This window comes from Parambassis ranga, chromosome 12 (assembly GCF_900634625.1).
Source record: "Parambassis ranga chromosome 12, fParRan2.1, whole genome shotgun sequence".
Taxonomy (NCBI): Eukaryota; Metazoa; Chordata; class Actinopteri; family Ambassidae; genus Parambassis; species Parambassis ranga.
The window spans coordinates 8,751,805-8,772,200 of record NC_041032.1 but is presented as its reverse complement, the minus strand read 5'-3'; the positions used below and the strand labels follow the sequence as shown (position 1 = coordinate 8,772,200).

Sequence of the window (20,396 nt, the reverse complement as noted above, 5' to 3'; positions counted from 1 at the left end):
CATGTGTGTTATTAGAAGCCACATTTTATTAACCTTGGATCTTTATCGTTGTTTTGTAACGTTATATTTTCTCCTTTTTTTAATGTTGGAGCAGCAGGCACGAGGACGCCTCCTTCCCTGCACGTTCGCTGGGAGGAGCCACGTTCGGGCACGCGGCTGCACGCGGCTCTGTCATTGGAGGAAACTGTTGGCCGTGACGTCACGGTTGTAAACTGTCAAACACCCGTATGTACTCGCAGCTTTCTGTCCGGTGGAAACATGTCGGGAAGAAGAGAGCAAAGCGGAGGAACTACATCTATGAAAAGCTCACCTACGACATAAACAGCTCGCTGAACAGGCAAGGGTAACGGAAGCCTTTTTATATGTCAATTTAAAGCGACTGCCGGGGCCACGTTACTATTTCACAGAGGCGGGAGAGTCGAGGTCGGATGGACGGATAAAAACAAGAGTCGAGCTGAAGACGTAGCCTCGCAAGCAGGTGGCCGGGCCGGTTAGAGAGGAGAAGGGGCAGCGTGTGCGGGCTATAATCAAGACGGGGTTCCTCCTTGCTAGGTGATGTTATCCGTATTGTCTTATGGCAGACTTGTAGCCAGGGCTGTCCTGGGTGGACTGTCTCAGACGGACGGTCGGGACTACAGCCTGATCACCGCCAGTTATGGCTTCGGCAAAGACTTTCGCAAAGGGATCCTGAAGAAAGGAATGTGCTACGGAGATGACGCCTGCTTCATTGCACGACACAGGGCCGCCGATGTTTTGGGTAAGTGTTCTGGGTTAAGTCGCTTGCATGACACCCTCTGTGCTCGTGTGACCTTCAGTGAGCTAGCGTGCACGTGTACCGACCTCGCAGATGAAAGCCCCCACCCCCTTCAAAACAAAGCTCCAACTTTTCCTCTGCTGCTGTTAGGGTAGTTGTAGTTAGGGATTATTAATCTGGTTTTATGCGTACATTACATCAACATGTACACAAATTGTGTCATTTTGTAAATAAATGTAAAAGAATTGCTGTCAGGGGATAGTTATAAGATGAAACACTAAATGACCTTTCACCTACATGAGCCCCGTCTATGCATTACGTATTGATAACGAGACATATTACATACAAAATAATATGGTATAAATCAGCTCAATTTATGGTGTATATGGTCAAAAAAAACCCACAATAAAACGGCTTTGACTCAACACTACAATGTCTTGCAAAGGTCAGAATGGTTGAGCATGGAGGCAGCCATATTGCTAATAGCATCATTAGCTTGCTAGCTTACTGAATGTAATTGCTTTGTCCTCACCGGCTAGTTGGCAGAAGGTTACACGGGCATAACACTTAAAAATGTTCAGGGTATCGCCGTAAAGTGCAGTCTGACAGACGCATCCCAGGTTTGCAAGTGTAACACATTGGCGTCGTAATGAAGTTTGTATAACTCTGCTGAGTGACGTTTTTGAGAACGAGAAATGTCTCATGCATGAAGTGGAAATGTAGAGAAACCCCAGGATGCATTTTCACTTTCTGATTTGATGTAACATTCATTTTGGACACCTGAGTGGGTAACCTCATATACTGTCTATGATGCTTTGATAAAAATTAGTTACTACTCTGTAACTGATATGTCCCACAAAGACAATGCTTTGAAATAACAGAAAGATGGCTGGATGCTCAGTGCCTGGTGGCCTATCACTTCAATGTAACATGGCACACTGATTAATGTTAAAATATTTCAAGGTAAACGCTCTCCAGTGTGTGTCTGGCAGATGGTGGTGTTGCACAAAAACAACAACCAAATTTGTTATTCTGATTCTCCCTATCAGGTGTTGCAGATGGCGTTGGTGGTTGGCGGGACTATGGCGTTGACCCTTCTCAGTTCTCTGCCACCTTAATGAGGACCTGCGAGCGACTGGTGAAAGAGGGACGCTTCACTCCCAGTAATCCAGTGGGTATCTTGACCTCTGGTTACTATGAGCTCTTACAGAACAAAGTCCCCCTTCTAGGTGAGTACAGACACAATAAAATAAAGCTGCTGATACACTACAATACTCATACACATTTATACTAGTATGAACACCAACTCAGAGGTACAGTAGGCTATGAAGCACGTATGCTTAGAGAGATGCACATCATATTTTTAATCATGGCTGAAGTGATCTCCATTTGCATGTCATTGATTTTGATTTTTCAAACCTGATAGATAAAATTGATGTTTACTTATGTAGCATTAAGCATAAACAGGACTCCACTGAGTGATGTAATTCCAGTGAGGTAACTGACTTGACGCTGTATGTTGACATTTGAAGCTGTAACTTGGTGGCCTCCTTTTACACAGGCGGAACATTTTCCCTTATACCAGATCTCCAAAAGGTCAGGAATCCATCTGTAACTGATACAGCAGGAGCATTGCTGAGATTTAAAATAAGGGTCCTGCAGAACATGTGACCAAGGTCACATTTCTTTTGAGGCCTGGCATTACTGCAGACACTGGATGGCTGACATGATATTTGTTAAATGGCCGGCTTTTATTTTAGGAAGCTGTAACAAGGTCAGTACATGACCTTCCGTCTTCAAGGTTGCTAGTTGCAGTCACTGGGGAACTGGGACCTGGAAACCTGTGTGTTTTTTGCTCTCTGTTGATGTTGGGCTATTTTTACATGTCTTTCATACTCACTGTGAAGGCCTAACATTCAAATAGGCAGAGATGTACTGTTCAAACATTTTACTCTGGTTTTGTTACATTTCACTAATTTTACCCCATATAGCTACAGTCTTATTGTTGTGTTTTTCTTTTGGGCATGCAGGGAGCAGCACAGCTTGTATTGTGGTCCTGGATCGACGGAGTCACCAGCTACACACTTGTAACCTTGGTGACTCGGGCTTCCTTGTGGTACGAGGTGGAGAGGTGGTTCATCGCTCAGACGAGCAACAGCACTATTTTAACACACCCTTCCAGCTATCCATCGCTCCTCCAGGAGCAGAGGGAGTGGTGCTCAGCGACAGGTCAGTATCTCAGTGCACTGAAAGTTGTATACTGGAGCTTTTACATCACACACATGTTGTTTTTTAACACAAGCAGACAAGGGGGTTTGAGCTTGCTCTTTTTAAACTGAGCAAAGTCAGTGCTGAACCTTGACATTTACATGCTCTTTTACAATGCAAACTCTGATTGATTATGGTTCCTTTCATTTCCTTGTCAAAACAAATGCGGAGACGGCTCAGTTAAACAGTTTAGTGTAAGATGCGTCCTCCTTTTCAGGTGGAAAGCAAATAAGACCTTTCTGTCAGTGTTTGCAAGGTAAACAAGACCCACTTTGATGTCGCACTCTAAAGCAGGTGCAGGTGTATTCTGTGTCTTTACATAGCTGCCTTTTTTAGCTATTGCCTTTATTGAAAGTCATGTCAAACACAGTTTATTGTTTGGTTTAGACTTCAGGGAGTTTAATAATATTGATGATGCCCAAATTCGTTCCCTCATAAGTTGCTGTTCACACTCTGGAATAAGAACATAAGATCATTAAGAAAAGAAGTTCTTAGTCTAGTTGGCTACGCTGTAAGTCATTCTTTATGGATGTTGTTTTTAACCACAGTTACTAAAAAACACAAACAATTTTGCTATCAAATGTCTCTTTGTGGCATTCATTATTGCCAGGCTACCCAGACTGTGGCATAACAATTATGTTCTGACAATGCCAGACTAATTAACAAAGAATAAACCCTTTGTAATCCATTTGGTGGGGTTTCTGTTGATTCAGCATTCCTTTGTGCAATAAAATACATTTTGATTGCTTATCATTCCTTTAAAATGCATTTATAGTTTTCGTAAGTTGTAAATATAAAAACCTTAATCGAAAGTGGGAAAGGCTCTCAAGAAATAAAACTTGGAGTCTTGGTCATGGTGTCAGTCAGCAACAAGGTCGCTCATTATCTGACAAGGACAAACAGGACAGGCTGCCTTAAAGTCAGCTGTCAGTTTACACACTCACACCGTGTCCAACTTTTTAGAATTTGGCACTGACTTCTGACTTGTTTACTTCTGTAAAAACTGTCAGCTGTTCGGATGCTCCGGTTGCACGTTTCACGTGACTGATCTCGTTGTGCCCTTTTCTTTCCTCTAGTCCTGAAGCAGCTGACAGCTCCTCCTTTGACGTGCAGCTCGGGGACATTATCTTGACGGCAACAGATGGGCTTTTTGACAACATGCCAGACTACATGATTCTTCAGGAGCTCAAAAAACTCAAGGTGTCACTTCTGGATGTCAACTTATTTTATCCATGTGAAAAAACAAATTTACATCTTTCATTAAGTTCCTTTTTTCATCATTTCAGACTACCAACTATGACAGCATCCTGCAGACTGCACAGAGCATTGCAAAGCAAGCTCATGACCTTGCGTACGACCCAAACTATATGTCCCCTTTTGCACAGTTTGCCTGTGACAATGGCCTGAATGTAAGAGGTAAGGATCCCTGTGCCTTTTAAGATCATCTTAACACACTGAATGTAATTCAAATATTATTAAAAGCTGTGAAACCAAAAGGGTTTGTCACAAAAAGCATGTTCAGCTTTACTGATTTTAGACCAAAGCTAAATAAAGGTTATGAGAGGTTATGCTTTCGGTATGCCATTCCTCATTCTTCATTCTCTTGTTCTACAGGAGGGAAGCCAGATGATATCACGGTGCTGCTGTCTATTGTGGCAGAATATACTGACTAAGAATGTGTGCGTCACTGTGAGCATGCTCCTCTGGGGATGATCCTTTGCCGTCTGCCTGAGTCTTCTCCCTGCAGCCCCACCCAAAATGCACTGTGTCCCTGAGGGCTGACAGGGGAGGCCCGCTGACAACAGAACACACACTCCTCGCAGCGTGGCTGAAGTCTACCTGCGTTTTGTTCTCTTCTGCTCTTTTTTTTTTCTTTTGGTGCTTAAATGGTTGTGGGACGTCAGACAGCCAGGATGCTTTCATGTTGATCATGATATAGGAGACCAGGTCTCCTGTGTCATATCACATGGCATTAATAATTGTAGGTGATGTGGCTCAGAGACAGTCCAGGACGAGGGCTTGAAAATCTGGTAGCCTTCTCAAATAATAAAAAGATATTTTAAGGAATAAGCCATGGGTTTGGATCTTTACAGTGAAGTGGTAGTTGACTGTAGACTCTGTCTCTCTTCTCTGTTCAAGCTTGTATTATGTGTTGTAAATGTGTTTGAATAAAGCATGAGGACAGGACTGAGGAGGCTGATGTTGGGCGTAGTTGGAGAATGTGGTGTAAGAGTTAGGTAGTATCGTCTCGGTTTCGGTATGTTAACCGTGGGAGAGATAACTGGTACTTTTGCTCAGTTGCATCAAAGCTTTCATGTGAAGGTAATCAGGTTCTGTCACTTGGCTGAGGGAGCCACACAACCTGAAAAGTTGTACATATTTTGTGTTTTTAGGGCTATGTACTGGCCTTTCTGAGCTATTTCGTTACTGTTGTGGACGATACACTCATACACTCATGAATATATTTTCTTGTATAGAAATGAATCTTGAAAATGAGCTTCGTCAATCCCACGCTTCCACTTGCTGAAATGAACAAGGTGTTTGATTGCTGCAGCAGGAAGATTATTAAATGAGTGTATGTGGTGTACAAGTTTTTAGTGGAATGTGTGAATTTTATGTTAATATTTGTTATCTCATGAAGCTAAAGCTAGCATCTGGGAATGCTTACAGTTGTAATGATAGGTCAGGAGTAAATGTAAAGAAAAAGATGTATTTTTTTAACACTTGTTTTAAAAAATGACTGATTGAAGAGTTTGTAATGGATGACTATGAGGACACAGCCTCTTAAAGAATCAAACCTATTGTGTATGTGTGTATGTTTCAGTTTTTTATTGTTGTTTCCCTTTGTTTGCTGCTTCTCTTTGGTAATTCAGACGTCTGTATATATCTAATATTATTTACATGAACATGGTCACATGATTGTGATAAGTGTGTGCTGGATTTCACCAAATTACATTATTCAAAGACACTGATAATATTGTCCTACTCATGATAGTCTTGTCTGTTTTTCGCCTAACAGCTTGTCCAGATAAGTTGGACAAAGTCTATACAGTTTAAACGCATGTGCACCAAAGACACATTTTCTTTTCTTTGTTGACACAAATGTCATACAGTAAACAGCAATACTGTACTGTTCCTTGTGCTCAGAATTGTGTGTGTATATGTGTACACGAGAGAGAGAGAGAGAGAGAGAGAGAGATGGCCAAAAGTGTTGGCAAAGTGACTTTTTTAAATGTTTACAGGTGAGAACAAAAGTTGTATCATGTTTCTGGTTTATGTTTTAAATACAGAAGAAAAGCCATATATATATATATACATATATATAATAGTTATGCCCCACTGTAATGATAGCATTGTGTTTCTGGAGACCAATATTGTCACTGTTGTTTATCCAACAGTCATCACTGTGTCTTCTGCATTAGAGCGTCCTTACATGTGATGTGGTGGCAGTGCAACTATTGGAAAAATGGTCTTCCTTTTACACATGGACAATAATTTCAAAATTCTATGTCATGTCCGTTTTGCATGGTTTCTGTCTCAGCACTGGCATCATTCTCTCAAATGTCATTTCTCACAGTTGTGGTTTGTCATGGCTTGTGTCTTTGCAAAGAGAGATGTGTAACCCAAATGCAGAAATGGGATGGGGTGTGAACCGTACATGTGTGGGGGTGAGCACAGTTTCAGCCTTAACAAATAGCTTGACCTGTAATCAAGAGGCCTTTCCCGTCATTGCAAGCTTGTGTCGTCTGTCGTGTTGCCCCGTGTTTGATGTAAATGAAGTGTGCCCCTGTTCGTTTCTTCTGTAAAGTCGTTCTCAAAGGTGCTTCTGCAGTTGGTGTGGTATGATTGCATCTTTCCGGCAAGGAGTGTGAAAGGTACACCCATGTCTACAGTGTAACAATGCAGGTCTAATTTATGTAAATATGTTTTCAAATATGTACAATATTTAAATAAAGAATCTAGTATTTATACTAAAATTGTCTTGAGTGTTTTCATGATGCCATTCACTGTATGAAGTGTTTCATATTCAGAAGTAGTGGTAGGCTTTGGCTACAGAGAGTACAGAGAGAATACAAGTATAACCTGTAATGAAAAAATAGTACAGTGCATTTTATTAGTTTGATTGCTGCACGCTTCACCCACTTTCTACTTCTTCTTCTTCCGTAAGTTTTTTGGCACAGTGTATCTTCAGTATACATTGACCGATTTCAGCCATTCAACTATCAAAATGTTCATCTCACAGAGGACATTCCAGGTCAACTTCAAGTTTTTTTGGACAAAACCAGAAGTTGTTTAGAGGGTGTTTTTACATTGAAAATGCATTAGGAGAGGGACAGAGAGAGTTGATACATTTGATAAACAGGTTGTCATGGATACAGGCAGGCAGGCAGAGCTGTTACCACGGTGACAGGCTGACACAGAGGCATACAAAGCAGCCATATTTGTAGTCTTTATCACATTTTAAGCATTATATGTGTCATATTGATCATCCTTCAGCTGTATACTACTTTTCCACATTCAAATCACACAGCCTGTGCTTCTTATAAGCTTATGGTATTATTCCAGCCTCTGACCTTTCATATGGTCACAGGCTATTCTTTAAGGTCGGTGACTTCATACTGTTCTTGTCTTCAGCTGCTTCTTCTTCATATCTTTATAATATTACAACATTTTCTACTTTTCAAAATAAGAGCTTAATCTTTCTAAATTCTTAACCGTGTTTCAGCAAATTAAATTCAGATTGCAGATTCTCCAGCAATTCAGAGCAATCCCTCACATCAGCATTCAAAGCAATGCTTCAACTGCAGCAATCAAACTTGCATTTTCTTCAGGAAATGCCCTTTTCTAGTTCTGTATGCTTTTAGCTTTAACTTGTAATGGATAATATTTACACTGATATTACTAAAGGGTAGTGACAATGGTTGTGACTGATGTTAAGCACTAGGGGGCAGTGGTGAGGCACAGGTTGCCGTGGATGTTTTGTTTACTAATCTGCTGCAGGCAGCTTCTCTGCTCTTCCTTGTAGCCAGCTGCGGCTAACCTACATTCTTGCTGACAGCAGAGATTCAGGCTAATATAGGTGTGTGTCAGCTGACAGCTGTGTGATGCTAGCATGTCAGCTTCGAGTTACATAGACACTGTACTATTTTTCGAATATTTTTCGCGTTTAACTATTTTCCCAGTTTACCCACTTGGTGGAAATCTTGTTGCATGACTGGAACATAAATTACGTAGCCACCAAGAGGAGGTTTATAATTGAAACAAGTAAGTGTTTAGCATTAGCGAGCTAGCAGCAACGCTTCCTAGCAACCGAAGCTAGCTAGCTAAACTTCTCTGGGCGTCTTCATGGAGAACGCTTTAAGAATGTGAATACATCATAAACTCGCGGCTTCTGCTAAGGTAAATGTTGATTAAATGGCAAAAACTGAGCAGGGCAATGGGTTTGATATGCGGGGTAGCACAGAGAAGCTGACAGATAAGGAGAGAGACCCAGAGGTAAACGGCAATGTCATACCCGGAGAGAACCAGACGGACAAGTATGGATTCACAGGAGGACCCCAGCAGTACTCTGGAGAGTCGTAAGTAGTGATTCATACAGTTAAGATTTAATTTAGTACTCTGAATGAATGGAGTTGGAGTTAATATGTTTCTACTTCTTGGTTAGTTGTGTTTTTAGCCGTTGCTCAGAAGTTATTTTCTTCTCTCACACAGCAATCATTCTGTCATCTTACCGTACTTATTTTGCTTGTATTCCCTGTGACATTATAAAGAAGGCCACATTCCACATTCATGCAAGAGATTTTAAAATCTCTGTTAGGGGATTCAGTGCGTCTGCCTATCCCACTCTCAAAACCCTCAAATTTCCTCTGTGTCTCTGAGCTTTTTTGATGTTCAGCTGTCCAGGCTAATGGTTCCTAACCTTGTGTCAGTAATCGTCATCATATTTATGTTTTCTGGTGAGACACTAAATGGGACAGGAAATATTCCGATGTGTATTATATTTGTTTCTGTGTAATCATTATTATTTATAATAGTTAACTAGAGTCATGAGCAGACTTTGAGAGGTTGAAAATCTTTTCTTAAACCTAATGCGTGAGGAGGATCACACACCAAGGTGTGGTGGAACCATAGGCTTCGTCCTCCTGATTGTGAAACAGCTTCCATCTTTTAATAGGTAAATCCCAGTTAAACAAGGCGTATTCCCCATTAATGGGGGGATACTTACGCCTAACTATAATGAGTCCACTGGTCATGTTTACTTTGCATCTGATTGCCCTTTGTTGTTATCACATCTGAAACAAACCTGTTCCTTCTGTGTGTCATTGGCATAGCTGATCTTGTGATCTTAAAAAATTACCTGTTGCCTCACAAAGTAACAGAAGCACACCAGAATAAATGTCTCCAGTCTCTCGCTACCCTGTAGAGAATGGATAGATAGATGAATGCAATATGTGCAATATATTATTTTTTAGATGTTAAACACATTGCTTTTACCTAATTTGTAATTAATGTTGTCGTTTGAAGAGCCTATCAAAAAGGCTGCCTGGGCTATCTACAACAAAACAAAGTGGTTTGTTGCACAATGCAACCTGTCCTCATCGCTTTGCTTTGCATTGTTAAGATAAGATTAAAGCAACTCAAGTCGGCAAGAAGGTGTGTGTGTATGTGTGTACGTGTATACGTGTGTACATGAGTTGACAGCTCTGGTTTCCAGTAGTACTGTCCTGTAGTGAGATATGGTGAATGTTTTGTGTAGGAGGCTGTAGAAACTGAACTAGGGGAAAGTATTCCCACAGCTTCCTGTTTTCCTTCCACTTCGCTGTCAATGGCAAGCGTTCAACTGCTTTGTCTGAGAGGAGGTTTCCTGCTTGTACAAGGAAGAGATGATCTGCTGCTCCACCCCCCATTCTGATGACAGGATTCCCCTGTCATCAGAGGATCCCTATACTATAGTTATTAGAGGCAACAGACAGAGTACAGTAGGGCCATTGTAAGTTTGCTGCTTTTATTGGTTTCATCGTTTCCTGTCTCCACAGAGCTGAAGACATTCCTCCTGAGGTGCTGCGGCAGCGGGAGGCAAAATGGCTGGAGATGCTCAACAGTTGGGACAAATGGATGGCCAAAAAACACAAAAAGGTCTGCTTTTTGTTAATGTTACCTTCTGGGTTGTCTTAGTTGTTCTGCTTCTTTTGCTCCCTGTAGGCTCTTTGTAACTGTGTGTTTTGAATAACAGGTTAAAGAGCGCTGTCAGAAGGGGATCCCGCCTTCCCTGCGTGGCCGGGCCTGGCTCTACCTCACTGGGGGCAAAGTTAAGAGGGAGCAAAACCATGGGAAGTTTGAGGTCAGCTGTAGATTTATGTGACCTGATATTCACATTATCAAATTATGTATCTACATTGTTTTAAGGTCAGGGAAAAAACATACGTTAATCAAAGAATGCGCACATCCAAACAGGGTCAGGCTACACTGCAGATGCACTGTTGTGCTGTTGACATCAACAAGCTCAGTGTGTATATTTGATTAGGTCCTGTAATGAGCAGTTGTCATGACAGGGGACAAGGTTGACCATCATTACATTGTTTTCGTGTGTGTGATCAAGTATCAACATAAAACACAGCAACAGTAACTAAGGCTTGGCAAAGCCCAGGGGTGTAAATTCTACATACTGAACGATAGGCATTTTAAAATACTAAAACATGTACTTAATAAAACTGCATTTAAATACATTTTAATGTAGAATGTTGCTGTGTGAACTGTGTGTTTTAGGAACTGGACCTCCAGCCAGGAGATCCTCAGTGGGTGGATATCATTGAGAGGGACCTCCACCGACAGTTCCCATTCCATGAAATGTTTGCAGCGAGACAAGGCCATGGGTACGCACTTCATTCCAGAGGCCTATAGCCATTTTTTGGTTATGGGTATAATAATTTTTTTTTTTTTTTAAATACAGTATACATGACATATTTTGGTACTGCACACAGGCAGCAGGACCTGTTCCGAGTGCTGAAGGCTTACACTTTGTATCGGCCTGAAGAGGGTTATTGCCAGGCTCAAGGTCCCATTGCTGCTGTACTCCTGATGCATATGCCAGCTGAGGTGAACACAGTCATAATTTCCAGTTGACACTGCTATGTCCTCTCTATTAAAATGTTTTCTTTGCACCATATTTCCCCTATAATAAATATCTAATCCAGTCTCCTTTCTTTGTCCTAGGATGCTTTCTGGGTTCTTGTTCAGATTTGTGAAAAATACCTTCCAGGATACTACAGCACAGGCCTGGTGAGTCCCAGCAGTTTAAGGGAGATGGTGATTTTTTCCAAGACATAACTTGGCATAACATCTAAAATGCTGTTGTGTTCTTTATGTGCCAGTTCATGTGGCTGCTGCTGGTGTTAGACCTCTCAGTTCAGAGTGTCTCCAACTTGACACAGACATGCTAACTAGCTAATAACATGAGGTGGTGACCAGGCCACAAGGACGAGATTATCAGACTATCAGATTAAGCAAAGTGAAAGGAGTCTGTCTCTCTCTGCACTGATTGCATTTCCCTGTTGTCTCCACAGGAGGCCATCCAGCTCGATGGTGAGATCCTGTATGCTCTGCTGCGGCGGGTGTCTGTTGTGGCCCACCGTCACCTTCAGAAGCAGAAGCTGGAGCCCAACTTGTACATGACCGAGTGGTTCATGTGTGTTTTCTCTCGGACTTTGCCATGGGCCTCTGTGCTGCGTGTGTGGGACATGTTCCTTTGTGAGGGTGAGCCACCAAAGAAATACCTACAGATATATTGTTCTGTAGCAAATTAATCCAGCCTGATGTGCCATTCCAGTAGAGATAATATCATGATTACATAATGTATTTCCAAGGCTAAAAGCAGGATAAATTACAGGATCTGTCCTACAGACAGCAGCTCTGTGTGATGTGGCTTTATGAGGCAACATCTGTGTAACAATTAGAGTGGACTTTCTACATTTGGCACCTGTGCCATTAGAGAACTGTTGTAGAGCCAGGCAGCCTTATAGCTGCGTAGATAAGTGCTGCTGCCTCCACACTGCTCGTTCAAAACATAGACAAGCATATCAAATCCACAAAGCAACTGTAAAACCATAAAACATTCCTTTGTTTAAAGGGTGTGAGAAGGGTCTTACATAATGATGCAGATAATGGTGTTTGGTTTTAGCCACTAATGTTTCTGACCTTTCTGGTGAGGCAGGAGATTCTGTGTTTAGTGATGTTGTATAAGGATGAGATTATTAAGTGTTTTAAGTCAGTGTGTGACAAAGGCTGTTGTTCTAGCTGTGAGTCACGTGTGCATTGCTGTTCTCAGGAGTAAAGATCCTCTTCAGGGTGGGCCTGGTTCTCCTGAAATGCACGTTGGGATCCCAGGAGAAACTGAAGGCCTGCCAGGGTTTTTATGAGACTATGGAGCGGCTTCGAGCAATACAGCCACAGTACATGCAAGAAAGCTTCCTGGCACACGAGGTAGGGCTATACTGACTGTCCTTATCTTTATCCTATTGCTTTTATAGTTTTGACCCTGCACCTGCTGCTGTTTGTCTGGATGCAGAAACCCTTGTTTGACTTTGGCCTCCTGAGGTTGTGGTATAAAATACGTAATGTATAAAGTGCTGGCAAAGGGTTCAGTACAGTTCACACAGATGTTTTGCCTGTCCCTCAGGTTATAGAGTTACCAGTGTCTGAGAAAGACATTGAGAAGGAACACCACGCTCAGCTAAAGCGCTGGAAGGAGACTCATGGAGACCTACACTGTAAGTCTCCTCCCAGGATGCATGGCGCCAAGGCCATCATGGCTGCTGAGCCACCCAGCCGACAGGACTTAAAGCAGAGACCCACCATCATCGTGGAGTCTCCCCTTGCTCCCAAGACAGGTGGGGAACAAGCAGAGAATGTTAAGGAAAGTAGAAAGACTAAAGAGGAAAATCAGACGAAAGCGGTCACTCCTCCACGGGAGACGGTTAATCCTTACCCTGCTCCCAGGGAACCTTCACCTCTCCTTAACCAAATGACCATACAAGGGTCCAAAGAGAGTCTGAGCAGTGCAGAGCATGACACTTACCTGTAGCAGGGAGAGATGTATGCGTTTACAAACACAGATCATTCCATACAGCTCTAGGTTAGCAGTGGCATTCATCACACTTATCAGTGATATTATAACGTTTTCGATGACCTTCTAATTGTAATGAAGAGTTTTACTATTTTTATACTCATTACAAATGTTAAAAAGGCAATGGGATCAAAAATGAAACACACTGAGTGCTTGGCAGCTGCTGTAACACTCAACATAATTTCAGTGTCATTTCATCCAGACCGATTGACACTATGATAAGCTTTGCACTGAACATGAAGTGACACAACACCGCTAACAGCTCCTGCTGCTACATACCTCTTAGAAGCCGTGCTTGGATTATCTCCTCTGTTTTAAGTGAAGTTGGATTTCGTCTGAATTGATGAGACCTTTTGTACAGCACCTTGCCTTTATAGTCTTCCTTTTTTTAGTCACTATGTTGCCAATGCAGAGATTTAGAATTATCTTGCTTTGCTAATCTCAGTCGTGCTAGCTCGCCACACAGTTTATCAGTGTGTGAGTTCAGTGCAGTCTTCTGACTGTTGTGCTGTCTTTGCTGTTACTGAACACTTGAGGGCGTCTCAGCCTCAGCGGTGAGCAGCAGTAGTTTTAACTGACACAAGCTGTGTGACACTCAGATGAAGGAGAAATGTACAGGGACATTTTGTGCCACTAAGCCAAAGATTTATTACATGTATTTTTCTGATATATCCAAAGAGTTAATCCAATTGATCGTATCTTACAGTATTTGTTTGTTGTCAGGTTGGGAGTGCACAGAGTGTATATTTATGTTGTGAATGAAATACTGTAAATTCTGAAGTAGCTGTCTTTGTACAATCACATTTACAGGTTTGTGAATCATTCAGTCTCAAGATAATCTAATTTTACTGTAAAAGAAAAACACAGCCTAGGGTCATTTTTTATCTACAAATTAAATATGAAGCACAAAAAAAGACATAAGAGGAAAGTATATTTAAAAACCATTGGAGAAACAAAAGGTATTAAAAGACTAAGGAGCCATAAACCTTTGGAAATGACCGAGTGTTGATACTCATTTTTAAAAATTGTGTCAAATGAAGAAAAACAGTCTGAATGAAGTTAATTAGAATATTATTATATAATATTCACATTCCAGGAAGTTGCTTATTGAGCAGTTGCACAAGTATCCATACATCTGAGTATTTTCTGTGGAAGATTTTGTAATTGGGTGTGGGTTTGTGTGATTTTTTTTAGAAGTGCTACGGTTTTGTTTTTTGTTTTTTAGGAAGCACTGTTGATCCATCAGGTCCTCTGAAGCTATTAAAAGCCACATTAAAGATTTAAAAGATGTATAATCTTATAAAAATTTAGATTTAAAAGATTTTGCTGCTTTGATTTTAAGCAAGAAAATCAGAATTTATTCAAAATTTATTTCATCAGTGGAGCTACAGCAGCGACAGAGCTTTTTTTTTTTTTTTTTTTTTTTTTTTTATTACCATTAACTGATTTGCTGCCACTGAAACTTAACCATTCCTGAAGACTTTGGTATAATACTAGCTGTGTTTTGCTACCTACAGTATATATACACAATAATACAATAAAATATGCGCTCCGATATATGATTATAACAAGTCATTACTACATTTAAATCTACAGGCATTTAAATCTGCATACATGCATACCTGACTATTTTACAGATGATTTTACCAAGTTGCATTTAAATCAATAAAACTTGATTTTACACATTGTTTTCTTATTTTATTGGACAACACATTCCTCATCTTTTTTTGCCTGCATTTGATTATGAAACAAGAAAATAAGACAGGAGGGGAAAAGTACCACACAAACAGGCAGTGCTTGAATACACCCTGTGTCATCGCTCAGCACCCTCACACCCACCCTCCTTCAGCCCCACACAGCAGCAGCACACTTCCTCAGACACCTGTTTCTCCGGCTCTTTCAGCTCTTTGAGGAATTTGCATCTCAAATAGGGCAAATTCCCACAGCACCGTCCAGAGGGCCTCGTGCAGCCATTTGCCTTTGGTGCCTGAATGGAGTCCTCTGCACATATACAGGCCTTCTTATTCTTAGTCTTTCTCCTCAGCTGCAGTCCAAGCACATGACAGCCAAGAGTCTTCTCCTCTGTTTTAATTTATCCAACCAGTCTAATCACTACACTTATGCAATTAAGAACAAGATGGAGTGCATTTCTATTGTCAGTTTAATTATTATGGTCTTCCTTTTACGCCTCTGTACTTCCTCTCTTTTATAGCCATTTAACTGTGTGGATTAAGGAGTGGATTTTAATTTAGCAGTCAGATGAGTGCCTTCGTGTCACATTCCTCACAAGAAGCCTTTTCTATTTCTGGGATTGATTGTGTGAGAGTTTTGTGTTGAGTGCGCCTGTCATTGCAGCATTTTTTATTTGTCTCCACTCATCGTCTCTTTTGTGTCTGTCACCATCTGTAAACAATGCAAGCTTATTGTCTCCGCCCTTCACCTCAATCCCACCCCAACCACACCCTGCCCCCCCACCTGTCTGTCTCATTCACTCCGCTAGTGTTCCTCAGTGACTGGCTAGACCCGAGCCTATAGACCAGCCGAGGAAGGGTGTAATGGGAGATTGTCTTTATGGCAGACGTGACCCAGACATGCCCCCATAACCACACTTTCACAAAAGAGCTGAAATAGAATTTCAAAAAATTTGGACTATAATAGCTTAGCTTAGCTGGTGCACTGCTGTATAGAGAGTGTGCAGTGCACTGCAGTGGCAGGGCATTTCTAAAGTGGGAGAAAAAGAAATAGTAAATTTATATAGTCTTAATGATGACACTATTATTTATAGGTTCAGTTTGGTCACTTGACGCATTTCTCTCAGTCTGTGTTGCTGCTGAAGCCTCTCGCAGTTCAGACTGAAAATAGTACTGAGTAAAAAAACACAAGTGGTTGTTTTGACGTGGACGCATTGCTACAAGCACTGGTGAGAAGACGAAATATGACCCAGGAAGTCCAGTACATGAGCTCGGAAACGCGACACAGCATTTTATACTCGTGCAGACACCTTCGGAAAGTCCTCTGTGCAGGGTTCACGTTACAAAGTGACCTACCAGGAAAGGACTCGAGCACAGATTTAATGTAGTGGCTGTAACAAAAGTTCTTTTGTGTTGTATTTCATAGTTTCTCCACTAATAATTACAAAAAATGTCCAAAACATTAATGAATAAAATACAAAAATGATCCATTTTTTAACATGCTGGATGATGTAGTAGAGACTTTAGGCACATAAAAAAGTACATTTTAATTTGCAGTGTTTTTCAAATCATTTAAACTCTGCACAAAAATACTCCATGTCAAATGTTGCTCGTGCTCATTTTGTATTTGATGCCAGCCAGACGGGCAAAGATGCAGTCGTCCAGCGACATCTCTGTGCATGACTGTCAAGTCATTCAGCCCATCTAACCTTTATCTTTTTCATATCTGCAGCACACACTTTAGAGTACAGATATGTAAACAGATATCTCACACGTGGTGTCTGTTTATACACCGTAGCTGTTTATGGGGGGTGGGGGGGTGGATGACCTCACGAAGCCATATGTGTGAAGTGTCTGGGAGATTATAGTCTGGTCTCATGAGCTGTAAAGCTCCTCTAAAGCTTTTTGGTAACAAGGACTGTGGGTCTGCAGCTTTATCCCCACCTGCCATCCCCCATCATGCCCTCTGACCAGTGCAAGGATTAGATGGGGGTTGAGGTGAGTTGTTAGGAGACAAAAAAACACAACTTAAAAGTTTCATACGTTGTCTTTGTTTACAAGAAAAGATCCTTCTAGATAAAGGTTCAATAAATTATTAAATTGTTTACAAATCACGTCTTCAAGAGTTTATCCATCTTTAAACAAATATAGTCGAAGTGGATATTCCTATTTTGTGACCTTTCTGTTTTTTGAGTGAACACGTTGCACGTGTGGGACAGGAAGTGCCGATGAAGGTGTCAGAGGTCAGACAGATGCTCATTCAAAAGACAGTGGACAGGAAGTGTGTGTGTGTGACTGCTTTAATGGTTTGCTTCAGGATAACAGTAGCTGGACGCAGAGTCATAATGCTCGTCTTTTTCTGACACTGGGCTATGATACTGATAACACGCACCTGCTTGGTTCCAGCCGGGGGACAGACCCAGCTGTCTTATGAATCATCTTAAGACTGATTTATCTTACAATACTTGGAAAAAAGTACATTCCTGTCTTTGCTTTGCAGACTTCAGGTCCTGATTGAACCTGACTCTATGGTTTTCTTCTTCAGTTGTCGTTCGAAATCAGCTCTCTTGCAGTCAAAATACTGCAGTTTGATTTATAGCCACAAAATGTCACAATAACTAATTATCCTCGGCATTTTGCACAGGATTTCAGTTAGTCTGAAGCTGTGCAGGCTCCTGGTTACACAACACACAAAGACCAGGCCTATCAGGTTTTGTGTTTTGGGGACCTCGGTGTGACTTCTGAACTCCCCTTTGCTACAACATCCTGCATACATCATGCTCTTATTTTGTAGGTTTTGCTCTCTCTTGATCTCTCGTGTTTAAATACACTTCACATTAATCATGAGTTTGAGTTAGTGGGAATAAATAATGAATTCAATATTTGCAGTGATGGTGGCAGATGGTGTTGGATCGTTAAGCACGTTGTTGAATCGGATCTTCAGCCTTCCGAGTTGCTGCTGGCAAAGCTGACATATGTTATCGGTCTGCATACTCGTGGTTAGATTTTGATTTTAACATATGATTATATTAAATAAGAAGGTTAACGTGCCAAAGCTTCACTAGCTTATCCATACTGTTGTGTAGTGTAGCCAAATGTTGTGTTATGTTGTCCTTGTGCAAAATTTATTTGGCAATGTTTGTGTTGCATGTTTATCTCTTTACCAGGAATGTTTGTTAACCGGGTTCTGCTGCGTTGATGGTGTTTTGCACTAATCTGTATTGATCTGAAGTCACTTCCTGGCATTGTTGTGTCACATCCCCACTGTCTCCTCTCTTCCTGTCTGTCAAGTCCTCTCTTTTCCCTTTTGCAAGGAAACTGAGGGGGTCAGAGAGGATACACAAGGTGGGTGGGAGGTATATGTCAGCGTACGCGTGTGTGCAAGAGGGAGAGAGAGCGGGAGAGACTGTTCCGGCCCTGATAACAGGCTGATATTGATGGTGAGTGCATGATGCACAGCCAGCCTTTGATAACAGCAACTGAGACGTCAACCCGATCGTAACACCAACATAGTAAACAACCGGTGGCTCTTTTTAGAAAAGATGTCTAAATAAGTGTTTTTGCAAGCCTTCGGGATAAAATCAAGCACCAAAGACCTGCTGGGTCAACTTCTGCTGAATATGTCCTCCCTAAAAAAAGGAGGCTTCATTTGTTTCAGTACAGGCCTCGAAACAAAGGAAGATATCAATATGCATCAAAAAAAGTGTAGCAGTATGCTCTTTTCTACCACACGTCTAGTTAGGTAACCATGACAACAATAATCAACTTAAAACACAGGACAATGTTATTGTTATGATCATTGTTGTGGTTTTTGGAATGTGTTCTGCACAGGTGATGAGCGCTGTGTGTAGAACTATGCTGTCATTTAAAGATGTGGGGCGGCTGTGGCTCAGGTGGTAGAGTGGTTGTCCACTCTAGGTCAGTGGTTCGATCCCTGGCCCTGGCTGCAGGCCAATGTGTCCTTGGGCATGACACTTAACCCTAAGTTGCTCCCAGTGGTTGCACCACTGGTAAGTGAATGTGCACGAAAGGGGTAAATGTGAAGTAGTGTGAAGCGCTTTGAGTACCATTTAAAACACACTATGTTATTGGGCGTTAAGTAGTACTATAGCATTAATATTTCTGTTGTGTACGTGTGTACTAGAGAGAGAAAGGAGTAAAGGATGTATGTGTTAACACAGCAAGTGACCTCATAGCCTTTTATAATTGAAACTAACGACAAAAGCATCTGCTCATCAGGACCCTCGGTTTGAAGTTACAATAGCTTATTGTATTGCACCGAGTGTAGTCATGGGTGTTACATAGTGTGTGAACATACAGGAGTGTTGTGTGCATGTGTGTGCATCTCAACATTGAAACTAAACTTAAAGCTTGTGTTTCAAAACCTCTGTGAAGTTCAGACAGCCATAAAAATCCATAAAAAAGTTCATGTTACATGTGAGGGATAAAAGACTTGAGCGCTTTCTAAATCCTGCAGCGCTTTTTAACACAGTTACACAGTTCTGACCCATCAATGTTTCAATCAAAAGGCGAAGGCAAGAAGAAGAAAAAGAGGAAAGTTTCCCGCCTGCAGGAATGAGGGGGGGCAAAGGGAAATGTGAGTTTAGGTTTTACTGCAGCTTTTTAAGGTGTTTACACAGCAGGGAGGCAAAGATTTTATCTCTATTCCTCACGGATTGTCAAATACAAAAAGTCTATTTTAAAGAGGTTTCTAAATTCACTAAGCATTCTTCATTTAGGACATTGTGAGTGACATAGTTACACACACTTCCCTGAACCTGTCAATAAATCCACCCAAAGTGCCTGCTTTTAACCCAACACATGCTTGTCCAACTCTAGTGTGTCATTCAACACAGTACATTGTTGGAAGTGAAGCTAATGTTCATACAACATACATTTTTTCAGTTAGCTTAAGGTCATTTAAGGTGTGGTGCTTATAAAAACTCCATCCAACAGTTAATTGTCTAAAAAAGACCATGACCTCAGGATGCTCATGTTTTATAATCTGTAAAGAAGACTGATGCTCGAACATCACTCATCATCTGTGCCGCATCTTGTATTTCCGCACCAAACAAACAAACCTCTTCACTGCTCTTCATCCTGCATCAGGCAGGAAGCGAACACTTACACAGATACGGCTCTCTGTGAGTGTAAACAAATCATGACATGGTAACAGAGTTACCTCTCTGTTTCTATAAATCATGGATGAGTTCTGTTTTGATTAAAACTCTTTTTAGCTGCTGTGTGTGAGGGACGAGGTGTTGCCCCGCCTTTCTGTAAAACCTTTATTTTCACCATTGACCCCGAGTGTAAGTCAGAGCTATTTATATGTCTTTGTGAAAACTATTTGGGATTTTCCTTGTCGTCAGATTTATATTTATATTAATATAAATATTTCTGTCTTGGCTCAGGAGGCAAAAAAAAAAAACATTTTGAAAGCAGGAAGATTCTTGTCAACAGACTTTACCATCTGACCCACAAACAGAAGACTGTAATCAGAGTCTGCAGCAGGTTAACTGGCTGTTGAGAGAAGCTCCTGCTGCAGGCTGCTGTGCAGCGG

At 41.3% G+C, this 20,396-nt stretch overlaps 2 protein-coding genes across 2 annotated transcripts; both read left to right on the top strand.

Annotated features, from left to right (window-relative positions):
• The first annotated feature begins 202 nt into the window (after positions 1–202).
• Positions 203–6,999, top strand: LOC114443340 (protein phosphatase PTC7 homolog). Its single transcript, XM_028417277.1, has 6 exons — positions 203–757; positions 1,804–1,983; positions 2,785–2,983; positions 4,099–4,222; positions 4,309–4,438; positions 4,637–6,999. Exons 1-6 carry the CDS (start codon positions 556–558, stop codon positions 4,693–4,695), a joined length of 894 nt encoding a protein of 297 aa, XP_028273078.1. The 5' UTR covers positions 203–555; the 3' UTR covers positions 4,696–6,999.
• Positions 7,000–8,437: 1,438 nt separating this feature from the next.
• Positions 8,438–14,406, top strand: LOC114443318 (TBC1 domain family member 10A-like). Its single transcript, XM_028417247.1, has 9 exons — positions 8,438–8,601; positions 10,060–10,159; positions 10,257–10,364; positions 10,790–10,896; positions 11,005–11,119; positions 11,237–11,302; positions 11,587–11,776; positions 12,348–12,502; positions 12,699–14,406. Exons 1-9 carry the CDS (start codon positions 8,438–8,440, stop codon positions 13,101–13,103), a joined length of 1,410 nt encoding a protein of 469 aa, XP_028273048.1. The 3' UTR covers positions 13,104–14,406.
• The last annotated feature ends 5,990 nt before the right edge of the window (positions 14,407–20,396 follow it).

Coding starts and splice junctions, on each gene's coding strand:
- LOC114443340 (XM_028417277.1), top strand. CDS start 556: ATGTTATCCGTATTGTCTTATGGCAGACTTGTAGCCAGGGCTGTCCTG. Junction 1,984..2,784: donor GAACAAAGTCCCCCTTCTAG/GTGAGTACAGAC, acceptor TTGGGCATGCAG/GGAGCAGCACAGCTTGTATT. Junction 4,223..4,308: donor AGGAGCTCAAAAAACTCAAG/GTGTCACTTCTG, acceptor TCATCATTTCAG/ACTACCAACTATGACAGCAT.
- LOC114443318 (XM_028417247.1), top strand. CDS start 8,438: ATGGCAAAAACTGAGCAGGGCAATGGGTTTGATATGCGGGGTAGCACA. Junction 10,365..10,789: donor AAAACCATGGGAAGTTTGAG/GTCAGCTGTAGA, acceptor TGTGTGTTTTAG/GAACTGGACCTCCAGCCAGG. Junction 10,897..11,004: donor GCAGCGAGACAAGGCCATGG/GTACGCACTTCA, acceptor TACTGCACACAG/GCAGCAGGACCTGTTCCGAG.